This window comes from Platalea leucorodia (genome assembly GCF_965183815.1).
Source record: "Platalea leucorodia genome assembly, chromosome: 2".
Taxonomy (NCBI): Eukaryota; Metazoa; Chordata; class Aves; order Pelecaniformes; family Threskiornithidae; genus Platalea; species Platalea leucorodia.
Genome location: NC_138824.1, coordinates 97,815,973 through 97,830,637, shown reverse-complemented (window position 1 = coordinate 97,830,637; position 14,665 = coordinate 97,815,973). Strand labels below are relative to the sequence as shown.

Below are 14,665 nucleotides of genomic sequence, written 5' to 3'. Positions count from 1 at the left end.
TATTCTTGGGGAAGCAGGTAAATGAGCTTCAGACTTTCTCAAGCTAACTGTGAGAATGGGCAGAGGTACATTAGTCTTTGCATGACTGTGCTATGATCAAATGCTCCACTGATTGCTTCTGTATTCCTAGGAAATCCTATTGTTGTTGGAGGGCACTGGAAGGAGGAGGAGATGGAGAAGAAAAGAAATTAGAAAAGGCTCCCCAAAAATCATGCTAATTAGGGCCAATCTGAAACTGTGTACAGATTTCACATGAACAGAAATGTAACTGAAAGTAACACAAAAACAAATGAAGTTTATCACTTCATATTTGAGCAACACAGGGTTTATCATCTGAACATAAAATACACTTACTACTATGCACAGAAGACCCTCAAAAATTGTATTTTCCTATTACTGGGGGATTACACAAGCCTTTGGAAAAGATACTCACTAATAGCTACTGTCTGCCATCAGGCACAATGACAACTCTGTCTGACACAGTATCAGTTCATATGAAGGAAGGGGACTTGTTTAACTTGTTATCCAAACCTCAGATTAACAGAGAAATTTAATCATATGGAGAAATTAATGGATCAGGGGTAAAAGGCTAAAAAGGGAAGGAAAAGGGGTAAGAGGGGCATTTGTGACTTGGCCAAAGAGAGTTGTTAGCTTATGAGTCAAGCAGCTACAGCCACCTACTGCAAAGCCTTTTTTTCAGGTCCTCCTTCCATTTGCAAGGTTTATTTCTCAAGCAGAGGAGGAAGACTTCTTTTGGGGTTCCCTGGATAAATGGGTCAATGCTAAGCAATGGACATAGCTGCATCCTGTCATCCATATCATAAGCTTTTACAATTAAATGAACACCAGTTCAGAGCCTTAGCTAGCAACATTGCAAGTTTTAGCCTCCTCTACACCACCACATTATTTTATCCAAGAAATAGAAAAATTGGAAACTAATACGTGAAAAAATGCTGCCCAAAAGATGCTCAAAATTGAGATACATCAACAAATCCACAAAGGACAAAAAAATATTATGTTCTCTCTATATATAATTCTGTTAGACAAGTTGTCCACAAATCCATTAAAGTAAAATCAAAAGCACAAAAACAAGAACTGAGTTCCAAACATAAAGTTGGTTACTATGTATTCTTATGAATCTGGTTTTCAAACTTTTTTGATCTGTGGACAACTAAACATTTTCAAAAGAAGCATAGACCATTATAGAAACTCCACATATACGTAACATGAACTTGCTTCTACTAGTCACTTTTTGTGCAAGAAAACCCCCATTTCTAGACTAAAATTTTAATAAGCCACATGAATTTCATGGACATCTGTTTTTTCTTCTTGCCTTCTAACTGTCTACAAACTACAGATCTCTGAATGTTGATTTATCATTAAGAAGAGAATACATTCTCTTATTCAAAAAGAAAGTCACAGACAAATCTACTTGCTAACTGTTCACAGTTTTCCCTACATAGCTCCTGTGAAGGCATATCTCCAAAGGAAAGATACTTCTCTTCTGAGAAAAGCCTAGCATAGCTCCAACAGCAACAAAGAGGTTATGAGGATTTGCATTAACCAAGGGTCAGCTCCCAGAATAGCTTTTGTTTGTTTGTTTGAATATTTTAATTAACTGAAGTGGGTAGACAAAACCTTCAAAAACTATGCAATCGTGTTTATGTGTTGTAACAAAAGGCCTGATTTTGATCCCACTCTAATTCTCCACTGGCTGACCCAGTCTGCACACAGTATAGAAAACAGACACAAAACCATTATGCTCATTTGCATCTTTTATCTTAAACAGAAAGCGCTGCCTATGGACCAACATCAGTTGCTGAATCGTTACACAGGACACAAGTTTCTCTCTCAAAATAAAGCACAACTGAATACAAGCAAAGGAGAAGGGATGTGATTAGGTAAGCATTCCTCTTTTCTTCCAGCCCCTATACAAAATCCAGAGACTACATCATTTTCTCTCACAGCTCTTTAATGAGTAAGCATGGTCTGACAAATGATTTAATCATCAGTTCATTTCTCCTTATACTTGTGCAGAAGCTCAACTGATTATGATCTTTGGAAAACTAACTGTTCACCACCAAAATAAATCAAATCAGGGAGGAGAGGGAAGAATCCACTATTTTACTTCAGACTGTGAAGAGTTAGAGGTTACACTTGTGGCTGATCTTTGATTCACAGCTGCTGCTACTCTTTGTCTGAAACACCCAAGTTTCCTCCCTCCTCAAGCCCATTTGAACCCAATAAAAGACTGTACTTACCGGCCTTAATGTGAACATCCTGACTTCTGATTTTCCCTGAAGGATTTTCAGCTGTGCAATAGTAAGTGTTATCATGGATTAAGTTATTAAAGCTTGAAGGAGGGAAGGGGAAAATTTGGAGAGTGCCATTGGGGTGGACGTGGCGGATCCCTGGGACATCGTAGATCTCCTCGCCCGTTGCTAGGTACCATCTGAGCGTCACAGGGGGGATCCCTGCTGCTGGACAGGGTACCAATGTCCCTGTGGTGCTAGCAAACACTACCTCTTGCAGAGATGCATTGACAAAATATAGACTGGCATGTAGATCTTCACTGAAAACTGAAAGACAAAAAAAAGAAAAAGAACAGACCTTGAAAACCTAAAAAATCTCAGCTACATACAAAACAATTTGACTGTTACTGGCCACAAAATCAAATGCAATGCCTAAGGAAGGTAATTGGAACATCTGGATCCTCAAGTTTCTCATTTTAGAAGAAAATATCACCAGATTAAACACACTAAGTGGTTTACATCCAAAAGTAAAATGGGAAATCTCTTTCTTTGTAGAGTAAAATGAAACAGATCTGATCACTTTTGCATTTGTTGGTGCATCATTCTTCGTAAGGCCAGCAAAAATCCAGCAGTAATCTATTTCCATGAAATTTCTAGCAACTAAATTTCTGCCTGGAACAAATTTATTTTTACAGTCTTTCCATAGCAAAATGATTTACAAAGTAATAAAAAGGACTGAGTAAACAATGAAAAAAATCCCCATAATTCCTTAATAATAAAAATAATACATAGCTATACTTAATACAGATACAACTTAATAAATACATTATATAATTTGGTCAGGTCTTTCTAACAAAGACCTATAAACCTAGGTACAAAGCATGCTTGTGGTAATCTTGGTTCTGCCATCCATGTGACTATAGTCCCCCTCCCTACCTTAAACCGCAGATTCAGTAACTGAAAAAAGTTGGTATTGTTCAGAGCACAAGATAAGCCCTCATTCTTATGAGCATTTCTGCCATGGGCTGCTCAGCTATTACCCGGAGGGCTTGAAGGCTCCAGGTGGCTTGAAGGTTCCTCAACATTTCATCCAAAGTACCTTCCTAACCCTCTGAGAGCATATCAGCATAAGGCATGATTTTTGTTTTCCAGTAAACAGTAGGAGATATTACCAATACCATACCGCTACTCTGCTGTAAATTTGCATATATGGCTCACTTGTAAAAAACTTGCCAGTTTTACTTGACACAAACACAGAAACTTGTATATTTCACTGTATCTTGAATGGAGTAGATTCTGACATGATTTTCTAAAGCAAGTCTGGTAAGGACAAAGTTTTTGAAAAGGTGACCATAGTGCATCAGGCCCAAGTGAGCATCCATGAGACAGATTTCAAGGTTAGCCTTCATTTGCACAAGATGGATGCTATTGTCCCGCAGAAATAACTTGCAATCCCAGTGCTAAGTCATTAAGTGCCTTGTCCATCTCTGCCACTTAGTCTTATGGTACCTCAGAGCACAAAATGGACTATTTTTTCCTTCTCTTTTGACGTCTTGAGGAGATATAAGGTGGGAAGATATTATCTTCTAAATATCATCTTAGCATTGACCACGAGGAGAGACCACATCAAAAGAGAGTGGAGCTGGCTCTGGGAATCCCTAGAAAGAAAGAATTAAGAGAGACCCTCCTAAAGCAATACAGAAAGATGTCTGGCACGCAGGAGGCAGCCAGATAAATGGGCATCGCAGAGCAGGATGAAAGGCACTTGGAGATTCAAAAAGAAGAATTTTCAAGCACTGAAGCTAACAAGTCCCTGCATATAGATGACACAGATGCCAGTACAAAATAAAGTCCCTTGCAAGAAACAAATTTTTCCTAGCTGGCACAGCCCTAGGAGAAACTTGGGTATCTGGAAAGCAAAAATAAGCATAATAGGACTAAGCACAGGAAGAAGCAGGCCTGAATAAGATGGTGGCACTTTTATATAATCACATTTCTAATTATGGTCGTACTTTGAAGCAGAGAACAGTATTGTTGGTAACATAATAGAGAACTAAAAAAAAAAAAAAATTTGGCATTGTTCATCTGCTGTACAAGCTATTCTCTACAGATACAAGTGAAACAATCAACAGGGCATTTTAATTTCCATCGACCAACAAGACATTCACATAGAAATAATAAATACAGTTCACATTTGCCAACTTTTATTATGCTATGCTGCTTCTTAACAGACATTCACGTAAAAACGGTAGGTTTGCTAGCCGAGAATAAAGAGGTGAATACCAAATTGCAAATGCCATAAAAATAGAGAATATCAGGAACTATGTTTGACACTTCCATAGAATCTAACTTTCTAATCAAAATGCAGCACAGCTGAACTAGAGACTCATACTAGCAGCACATAACAATGAATTTTTCCAGCTGCTTTGTATCCCCTGTAGAAGCTTTCACTACTTTTGACAAACTTTCCATCCATCAGCCTATACAATAGCGCTTCATTTTAAAACAGCATCTGGTACGCATTCATCTTAATGGCAGACACAAACACACTAAGATCCCTGGAAAATAATTGCAGGGCTATAATACACACACATATACACAATGCTGACAATCCAGATGCGTTTTGTAGTGGAAAAAAATGTGTAAGCTACTTGGATACATTCAACAACAAAAATGGGATTTCAGAATCTTTTATTAAAAAGATATTTCTCTGCAATGTTCCATAGGAAGAAAGTGATTAGCTGAATAACAGAACAAGTGATATATCAAAACCTAATTGAAACTGAGACAAGTCAAAGACGATATGTAATTTTATGTTACTTAATGGTAAAATATGATCCAACTAAACACCATATTTTACAGTAAGCAGAAGCAAGCTCATACTAAAAGTTGCAAGGGAAAGCAGTAGGGAAAGTTGATGAAAGTTATAGATATAAAACAGTGAAGAGAAATACCTGAACTACCAAAAAAAAGGTAAGAATAGAAGGGAGGGGGGAAAAAAAAAAATCAGACAGGTTCTACCAACTGCCTAAACACTATTCTGAAAACAAGGCTTTTGAAGTATTTTGCCTCCAGAACAATGGCTAAAATTGTGAGGGCCCAAGCAAACAGGCACAAGCCTGCCCCCACAGCCTGCTCTGCAGGAAGGGACCTCTACAACACCTCTAAGCCAGAACTGAAATGGCTTGCAGTTGAGTCTGACTACACCTGGCCTGGATAGATGCATTTTCAAAGAGATGACATCAGTTAGCAGTCCAAGGGAAGGAAAGTCAAAGATTCCTCCTGAATAAGGTTTATTTATTACTGAAACCAATAATACTTGAGGGAAACAGGAGGAAGCCTGCACCTCAGCAGCACTCAGTGCATGCCCCAACTGAAACGACGAGGTGACAAACAGTCTGCACCTGCAAGCACTTGAGGCCAGTGAGGCAAAGACCTATGCCCTTAACTGTGTGGTTAAAGGAGCACATAAACAGTTTATTGGATCAATAGACACAGGACAAGATATATTTCCTGAATCTCAGGTTAAATAGATACCATTATTTTACTCACACAACAAGAATGAGAAGGAAGGAAGGATACACTTTTTGCAAGTTTAGTCAAAATTCCTTAGGCTCAACTACTTGAAGTGATAAGGGGAACTGACAAAGTATAATAGTCAAGGAAATTTCTCCTGCTTTTCAGAGGAGACAGCTCTGCCACGTTGTGCCTAGGAAAGTGCTGAATATGTCAGCCAGATACAAAATTTCTTCTAGCACTTGAGAAATCTCCTGTCAAGTAAACTGGCTTATCTCACAACAAGCTGGTGGGTGGGAATGCAGGTCGATCACACTCAGAAACAGAAAGTGAGACTGAGCACTGTATAGCCAGTCTGGGTCAATGTAACCAGACCAGACAGAGATAGGTATAAAGATATAGGCTAGGCTTTGCATTTGCTATACCTGTACCTATTGGCATAGCTAAGACTGGACTCGCTTTTGTGGCTTGTACAGAGGTGACCTTTACTCTCTTCTGGCATGTTACTCCTTCCTCCAGGTCTCCAGGGCGCTGCAGCTCCTACATGCTCCTACATGCTCCTACATACATGCTGTGCACTTGAAGGTCTTCTATAAGGGCCTAGCAAAAAACACTTTTGATATTTCTGCCTATAAGGGTGTCATTTGTCAAGGCTTCATTGTATGTTACACAAGACAAAAGAGGCTGAAGCTGGTGCTTCACAATCCTCATTTTTAATGGGCAGAAGGAGGTATCACTAAGACATAAGAGAGAAGATGCTACATTTAAACTACGATACTGGACCAGGCTTGGGCTTGCTCTGTGTAGGATCTCATGTCCTGGAGGGATCAGCATCAGCTGCAACAAAGAGATGAAAGAAGACATGCAAAAGCAAACTGTGAAACTATCTGTCCAAGGGAGATCCTCCCCTTCCTCCACCGTTCTCTATGTCCCCCTTCAGACTGCTTCACCTTTAAGAACCTTTACTGTAATGACATCAAAAGTGAAAACTTTAACAGAGTTTGCATGTAACATAAGAAAAAAATTATATCTGTTCAACTCAGTGCTAGAATGCAATGCAGAGGCTTGGTGTTGTGTTTCCTTTTCATCATGTTCTTGTTCAAGTTTTAGTAAGTTTAAATAACACATTTGTGATTTTTGAAGCTAGCTTTTTGTGCCTCATTCTTCAGAAGCCCTCCTTCCATATTCTGCAATTAACCACTTAAAGCCCCAGTTTTCTCTTCAGTTCTTGAAAGAACTGAAATACCTTTGGGCAACAGACAACTCAACATATTCAAAAATATTAATAAAATGTCTCTGAACAATTAGTTGATACTTATATTTAAATTACTTTCCCTGACTTTTTCAAAGGCTAAATACTATTCCTGTAATACTTATGCAAGGCAAAGTTTGGTCTGAAATGAATAACAATTTCAAAACAAAGGGAAAATTATTTCTCATAGCTTTTATTAATCAAATCCAGCATGAAATATTTACATAGACAAAATAAAAGATATGAATCAAAGTGAAAGTCTGGAGCAAAGAGACCACTGAGATTATTTAGATAAAATAAAAATCAAAGTAGAAAAGATAAATTATGTAATTAAGCAGCTGACTGCTCTCATGCACTAAAGCAGGTTTATAGCAACAGCCTTAACTGTCTTACAGTGGAACATCAGGTTTGTCACAGCCCTGGATGTTAGTATTTCCTCTCCTTTTCTCCTCAGTGACGTTGTGATTGATGAACTGGGCAACAATCAAGTCTTTTCTTTAGATTTAGTAGGTTGTATGAGGTGTCACCGTAAAATTTAAGAATTTCTCACTGTTAAATACCAGCAACATAAACACAAGAAACCTAGAAGCAAACTCAAGGACTATAATAAAAACATTAAAAAAGGACAGTATAGAATAAAGTGTAAACTTTGTCTCTGTCAGAAATAAGTGATCCAAGAACACCCCTTTTTCAGAAAGCTCCTTCCTGGTGCTGACTCTTGCAATCTGCCCTTGGAATGGTAGATGCTTGGGACCGCTTTGTACCATGATAGACAACATGGTACACACTCCCAACAAAAGCTGACAGTTGGGAAAATTTTCTACAGGCATCTTCCCAGCCACATAAAACAGGTGCAAAGCTGGATGAGACACAGTCCCTTGAGCAGTTAAGTGACTAGGAACCCAGGTAGTCTCATCAACACATCAAGTTCCAATCAAAGCTTAAGAAAAACCAAAAAATATCAACAGCTTGTGTGCATTCTGGAGGATGCCTTTTCCTGAAAGACCCCAAGAATTGTGCCTAGCTTAGGAGAACAGCTTTTTTGAGTCTCCTGTGTAGCTAATGTAGGACAACAAACACAGCCTAAAGGCAGTTTAGACCCCACTTGGAAGGGACAAATCACTCATTTCACTTGGTCCTTCATCTCTACCAGTTAGAGAGTGATTAGGACAACTCTCCGTCTTTCTTGAAGACTTCAGTTATCTGGAGAAGGCTAGCACGGCTGCCCTAATATTTTTAGCTTCTGAGTGGATGTTTGTTTTCTACAGTTACAGGTCCTTCTACTGTGACTCCAGTCTGTCTGGCACATGTATTAGCCTAAAAGCATCACATCCTTTGCCAGTCCTCACACCAGCAATTCCACAATACATCTCGAGGTTTCAGAAAATTTAAAAACAAGGCTTTATTTTGTGGTTTTGGTTTTGTTTTGGTGGGGGAGGTGGCACATACAAAGCAATAGTAGAATCACAGCAAAAAAAGACAAAGGTGTTCCCCTTCACTCCCAAAAGAGGATGGGGCGGGGGGGGCAGGTTGTGGAAGAGAGGCAGAAAAGTGAGATTATCTGCCAAAATCAAAGGAAAAGGAAGAAAAAGCTGACAGAACTGGTGGAAGTCAGAAGGATCCTAACACTCAAGGAGGGATTTTTAAAGGAACTCTTCAGGATCCCATATCTCATGAGAGATCTGGTGCCAGATCAGTGAGATAGATCCTTTTTCACTGGCCTGAAATCAGAGTAGGAAGCAGGCAAGAAAATGTCATCTTGATCATAACACTTAAAAGCATATGGCTATTAGGTAGAGTTTATCCTTCCTTTGAATGCCTTTGCATCTTCTTTTATTTAAAGCTAAGAAAAAAGTATGCACACCTACAGGAGAATACTCCACTTGGCGTTACTAAAATATGCATTTGCTTTTTAGAGGTTGAACTTCTCTGTGAAATTTTGGGACCCAAATATAACAAAACAACTGAGAAATTTAAAGAACATAATTTAAGCCCCATTTTCCACATGGTCAGTAAAAAATATTGAAATCCTCCACTACCAGAGGAAAATAAAATATTGATTATTCACTGTAAGGTAAAAAACAAATATTTTGTAAGACAACTTAGTGAAATTCATGTAAAAAGCAATCAAGAAAACCCCCCAAAACATTTGTAAGAAAATGGTTGAAGACATCTAAACAAATTATGTTTAAGGAAACTGAATTAACAGGATCATACTACAGGTTAATTACGCTGTTGAGATCCAAACAATACAGTATGCTAGGATAATCTTTTTTGCATAAACACACACAGAGAACTGATAAACGAAACATTTCAGAGTGCATTGCTCTGCCTTTCAAACCAGTAGTAGAAGCATTACAAATGCAATCGCAAATATGCAGATTATTCGGTGCAGAACACAGCCAGAGAAAGACAGTCTGGGTGGGTGGTAGGGTGCAATGCTAGTGAGCTATGTCACTATTTAGGATGATTTTTTTTTCTCCAAGATTCCATAATGTATCACCATGACTGAGATTTAAAAAAAAAAAAAAACAACCAAAAAAAAAACAAAACAAAACAAAAAAACAAACAAACAAACAAAAAAAACCCCAACCAACAGGCTAGATAGGCCTTTTCTCCTTTCCTCCAATGCATCTCCCCTTGTCAAGTTAAAAAAGAGGCCCTTATTTTAAAAGAAAAAAAAACTGATTAGACACCTACAAACAATAACGTTGTTATCACTACTCAATTATCAAGTAACAGGCTATGCAAAGTCACCTAGAGAAATTACTTCAGCTATTGTGAAAAGATCAGAGTGATGAGGCATTACAATAATCCATCTGTGATCATGTCTCCCTCTAGGGGTTTTATCTAATGACTAACATGTAATGTTGATAAATACTATAAATTTTATTAGAGTAAGGGTAAAATGAATGCCCTTTTACAGTTTTGGCTTTGATTCTGACTCCGGACAGGAATTTCACTATCTGGGGAGAGGGAGGGTAAACCACAACTCACACAAGGAATAAGTTACAGATGGAGGCAAGATAGGTGTCTTCAAGAACAGGGAACAAGAAAACAGCAATGGATAAAGATGCTGTGGCCAGACTCTAAAGTCTTACTAAAAGGAACTAAAAGAACAAAGAAAAGAAAAAACAACACTAAAGAAAAATGATGAGAGAATGCTAAAATCAACACAAAATAGCCTTAATATGGAAATAAAAATGAAATCAATTGCACAAACTGATTTGAGATTACAAATATAATTAACAAAGAAGTGAGTATATTAAACTACTACACTAGTAAAAATAAATACAAAAGCACCAATTAAACACCACCACCCACAAGTTTTAAGCCAAGTCAACAATGGAGTCAAAGGAAAAACATTTGTTTGCTATCAGCCAGTTTGATCTCCTTGATCAATGTTACTTTCTTGTAAACTGCTGAGAAAAGCAGGAAAAAAAAGCCCAATTTTTTATCTGCACTCATCATCTCCTACGAAAAGGAAGATAACTCTGCACTGGTCAGATCACAGGTGTTCATGAGAACGATGGGCAGAAAAAACTTTTTTTGTTTCCCCCAGCAAAATATATCTTCCAGCAACAAATGATGAAGCACCCATTGCTCTGACAAAACAAATTTTTCTGATACTTCTTACAGAGGCTTCTTAAATGGTGAACAAGCAAAACCGTGAAGAATCTTTTTCACCAGTTTCTCAATTAGAAAACACTAGCCTGTCCAAACATGAGCTTTGCATGAGTGACCTGCTAGTCGTCCTTGACAGGCTGACCTGCTGGGCTTCAAGGGAGCCCCAGCACCCACAGGGGCCTCAATCAGTGCGGGGAAAGGGCAGAGATACAGTGCACAACAGAGTGGCACTTTAAAACCCCATATCTCTGAATTTGACAAAAACGCTCCTTGCTTTCTCTTTATGGTGGCTATCAGAGACCCTGATGAAACCAGATGAAAAAGTGAATCCCAGTTGCTCCCTTCCAGGCATTCCTCACAGACTTGACATCCAGGCATAGCAGCAGAGGGTGCCCCAGGAGAGAAGCGATGGGGAAGATGGCATGCAGGAATAGAGAGATGAGGGGCAGCTGCAGGCAGAGGCCTTCCCTCTGCCCCTGGACCTCCTCCTCCTCCTCCCACCTCCTGAGGGGAGACTGTAAGGGAAAAAGAAAGGGTTGGCAATATAGCTGGGATGGAGAGCCTGGAGGAAGCCTGGGACAGGCCTGTTATCTGTTATTTATGTCTTCCTCGTATAAAGAAAGGCCCTGAGGGTAACACTCAGGAGAGTGTTAATTTGCAAAATGTAACATTCCAAAATTGTCCTGTACAAAGAAACTGATTTATTCACTAACTTCACTCTAGCAGGTGCCTACTTTGAGTGGTCATCCCAGACACTTGGCTTGATGTATGGTAAAATAAAAATTTGAAGTAAAAAGCATTTTTTGGATGTTTGACTTTTTGGTGTCAAAGCAGTCTTAGAAATTGTTAGAATTTCTACTGCAGTACAAAGCAATGGGAAAAAAATCAAAAGAAGAATATAGTCTACAGCAAGTACAGGTTAGCTGGTTAGTTTTTGCACTGTTTTAATGTATATGATTGTGTAATTGGTATCATTCAGAAAGCCAAAATTCTTTCCACAGTATATAATCTCCCAGTGCAGCACTGTTTCCCATGTAGTTTGCTGTGTAATGGTAACCAGTATTTCAGGGCTAAACAGTATAAAATGACAACATCTCCACCAAAAGGAACAAAAAGATAAATTATGCTCTTTCAAATTGCTACTCTGTTTCAATGTGCCAGTGCTCAACCTTTTATTCCAAAGGTGTATGCATTTGAATCAGTTTCAAAATTAGAACCACTAATGAGGATAATTAAGTATGCAATTGTTTTCGCCTACAAAAAATGATCACTACAGAAAAAAGCACACAGTGTTACATTATCATTCTCACAGGACAGAAACTTCCATTAAATCAAAGCAGACTTCCACAATTAAAAGAAAAGGTCCTCAGGTGAAACCATAAAAAGAAGCAGAACTCACAAATGAGTTGCATCTCTGGAAGGGGAAGAAGCGTTGGTTTTGGTGGAGTGCACTTTAGAGACCTGAGTGCACAGACAAATGCTGAGTGGCAAATGCAATAGATCCAAGTGACGGGGGCCTTCAATCAGCTAAAAAAGAATAATCTGTGATTTAAATGCTTACTTCCAATTGTATGTGAAATAATGGATTGATTGAAAATGCAGATATTCATGTGGGATAAGCATTCCAGTTTGGGCTACAAACTAGCAGGGTAAGATGTGTAGGTAAGGTTCTCTTCCCTTATTTAAGCAAATGGAGACAAACTGAAAAACAAGACAAATAAATAATTGTCAGCTTGGGGGCAAAAAATGTGCATCTTTGCTTCTTGAAGCAAGAGCCAATGCATAACCTCAACTCCACTCATTCCTATCATAAAGGACACATTGAAAGAACACCAAAAGCAACCAGACAGAAATGAGAGAAGAGCCTTGGATTTATTTTTTCTCACAAAAATATTTTATGAGCAAGAGAAATAAAGATAATTAGCTGTGTCACAGAGTTCTGAAAAACTGAATTAATCAATACTTGTATAGCCTTTCTTTTGACTGATTTACAAAATTATAATTTTTTCCATAAACATAGTTATTACTTACAAGGATTCATTGGTTGAGATCTAACAGCTTTCAGTCTGGGGCTTGTCTGAAAATGCTGCAGCTGACCTAATGCTTTCTTATAGTGTCCTGCTGGCCACCTACATCATTTCCTAATAGAACAACAGAGTTTTATAGCTAAACAACAGCAAAGGTTAGCATACTTCTCATTGGACCTGTGCAGGAGAGAGTCAAAATTTCAAAAAAAATCTCTTCCACACAAAGATGAAAGTAAAACAGATCAAAATTTTCAATGGAAGTAATTAAGTGGCAAGATGCTTCACAAAATTATATGAGGGTATATTTTAGACCAGAGCAGTCAGCTATATTATGAGTCCCACAGTCTGGTCACTTGTCTGTCATCTTTCCCACATCCCAGATGAATGTTCTAATAGTCACGCAAGCCAGAGCCTGCAAGATCGTTAATCTGGATGCAGAAAACAGCCAGGCAGACGACACCAAGTTGGGTGGAAGTGTCGATCTGCCTGAAGGTAGGAAGGCCCTACAGAGGGATCTGGACAGGCTGGATCAATGCGCCAGGGCCAACTGTATGAGGTTCAACAAGGCCAAGTGCCGGGTCCTGCACTTCAGTCACAACAACCCCATGCAACGCTACAGGCTGGGGGAGGAGTGGCTGGAGAGCTGCCTGGCGGAAAAGGACCTGGGGGTGTTGGTTGACAGCTACCTGAACATGAGCCGGCAGTGTGCCCAGGTGGCCAAGAGGGCCAACGGCATCCTGGCTTGTATCAGGAATAGTGTGGCCAGCAGGACCAGGAAGGTGATAGTGCCCCTGTACTCAGCACTGGTGAGGCCGCACCTTGAGTACTGTGTTCAGTTTTGGGCCCCTCACCACAAGAGGGACATGGAGGTGCTGGAGCGTGTCCAAAGAAGGGCAACGAAGCTGGTGAAGGGTCTGGAGCACAAGTCTTATGAGGAGCGGCTGAGGGAGCTGGGGTTGTTTAGTTTGGAGAAGAGGAAGCTGAGGGGAGACCTTATTGATTTCTACAACTACCTGAAAGGAGGTTGTAGTGAGGTGGGGGTCGGTCTCTTCTAAGTAGCAAGTGATAGGACAAGAGGAAATGGCCTCAAGTTGTGCCAGGGGAGATTTAGATTAGATATTAGGAAAAACTTCTTCACAGAGAGAGTGGTTAGGCATTGGAACAGACTGCCCAGGGAAGTGGTACAATCACAGTCCCTGGAAGCATTCAAAAAACGTGTGGATGTGGTGCTTAGGGACATGGTTTAGAGGTGGACCAGGCAGTTAGGTTAACAGGTTGGGCTCAATGATCTCAGAGGTCCTTTCCAGCCTTAACAGTTCTATGATTCCCTGTGGGTGACCTCCATTTGCAGTGAGTGAGTGAGCACTACTGCCAGAGTTAGTCGTCCTCGCCTCCCAACTGCCAAGCTATAGGAAACTAGAGAAGGAAAAAAACACAAATTGTCAAGAGATTTGTAAACCCAGACCTCTCAGTTCTGTTATTCCACATCACAGTCATTACCAAGTATCCTCAAAAGTGGCCCACAAAAGCTAAGTCAGCTAATTCCTCTCATGCCCTCAAGAAGCCTTCAGGAGCTCTCAGCAGTAATGGTTACAGGTTCAGCAGGCTCCTGCATCTACAACCTGGAAGCAATCTTTTTTATCATAGCTGAAAGTTGACTCTGTTAAAAGTTTCTGTAAATCCAAAGCAGGGTTGAATATGTACCACAGAAAGCTCTATCCCAAAACTATGAAAGCAAAGGAGAACAGAGGGAAAGCTCTGGGTGATGCCCAGCTGTATCCCACTCCTCCTCCACGCTCAGTCACTTGGCGGGGGGAAGTATGTTTTCCTTGGATGGACTCAACATTGGGAGAAACAATATTGCCCTGAAAGACAGACACGAATGGAGGTCTGGGGTTTGGCTGAGCCTGCACAGCTTCTACCCAGACACCATCAGTGAGCTCATCCAGTAAGTACAAGCATGAGAATTTGAAACACATGCTGACAGGTAT

General features: G+C 39.7%; 1 protein-coding gene across 1 annotated transcript in view; it reads right to left on the bottom strand.

The window, feature by feature from the left end:
* The window catches only part of DSCAM (DS cell adhesion molecule), a gene marked incomplete at both ends in the record, with an annotated part of 474,219 nt that overhangs the window by 397,739 nt on the left and 61,815 nt on the right, over window positions 1–14,665 (bottom strand). The window contains one exon of the mRNA XM_082337939.1: window positions 2,262–2,579. Coding sequence (XP_082194065.1) covers window positions 2,262–2,579 — 318 coding nt within the window. The remainder of the gene's footprint in view (window positions 1–2,261; window positions 2,580–14,665) is intronic.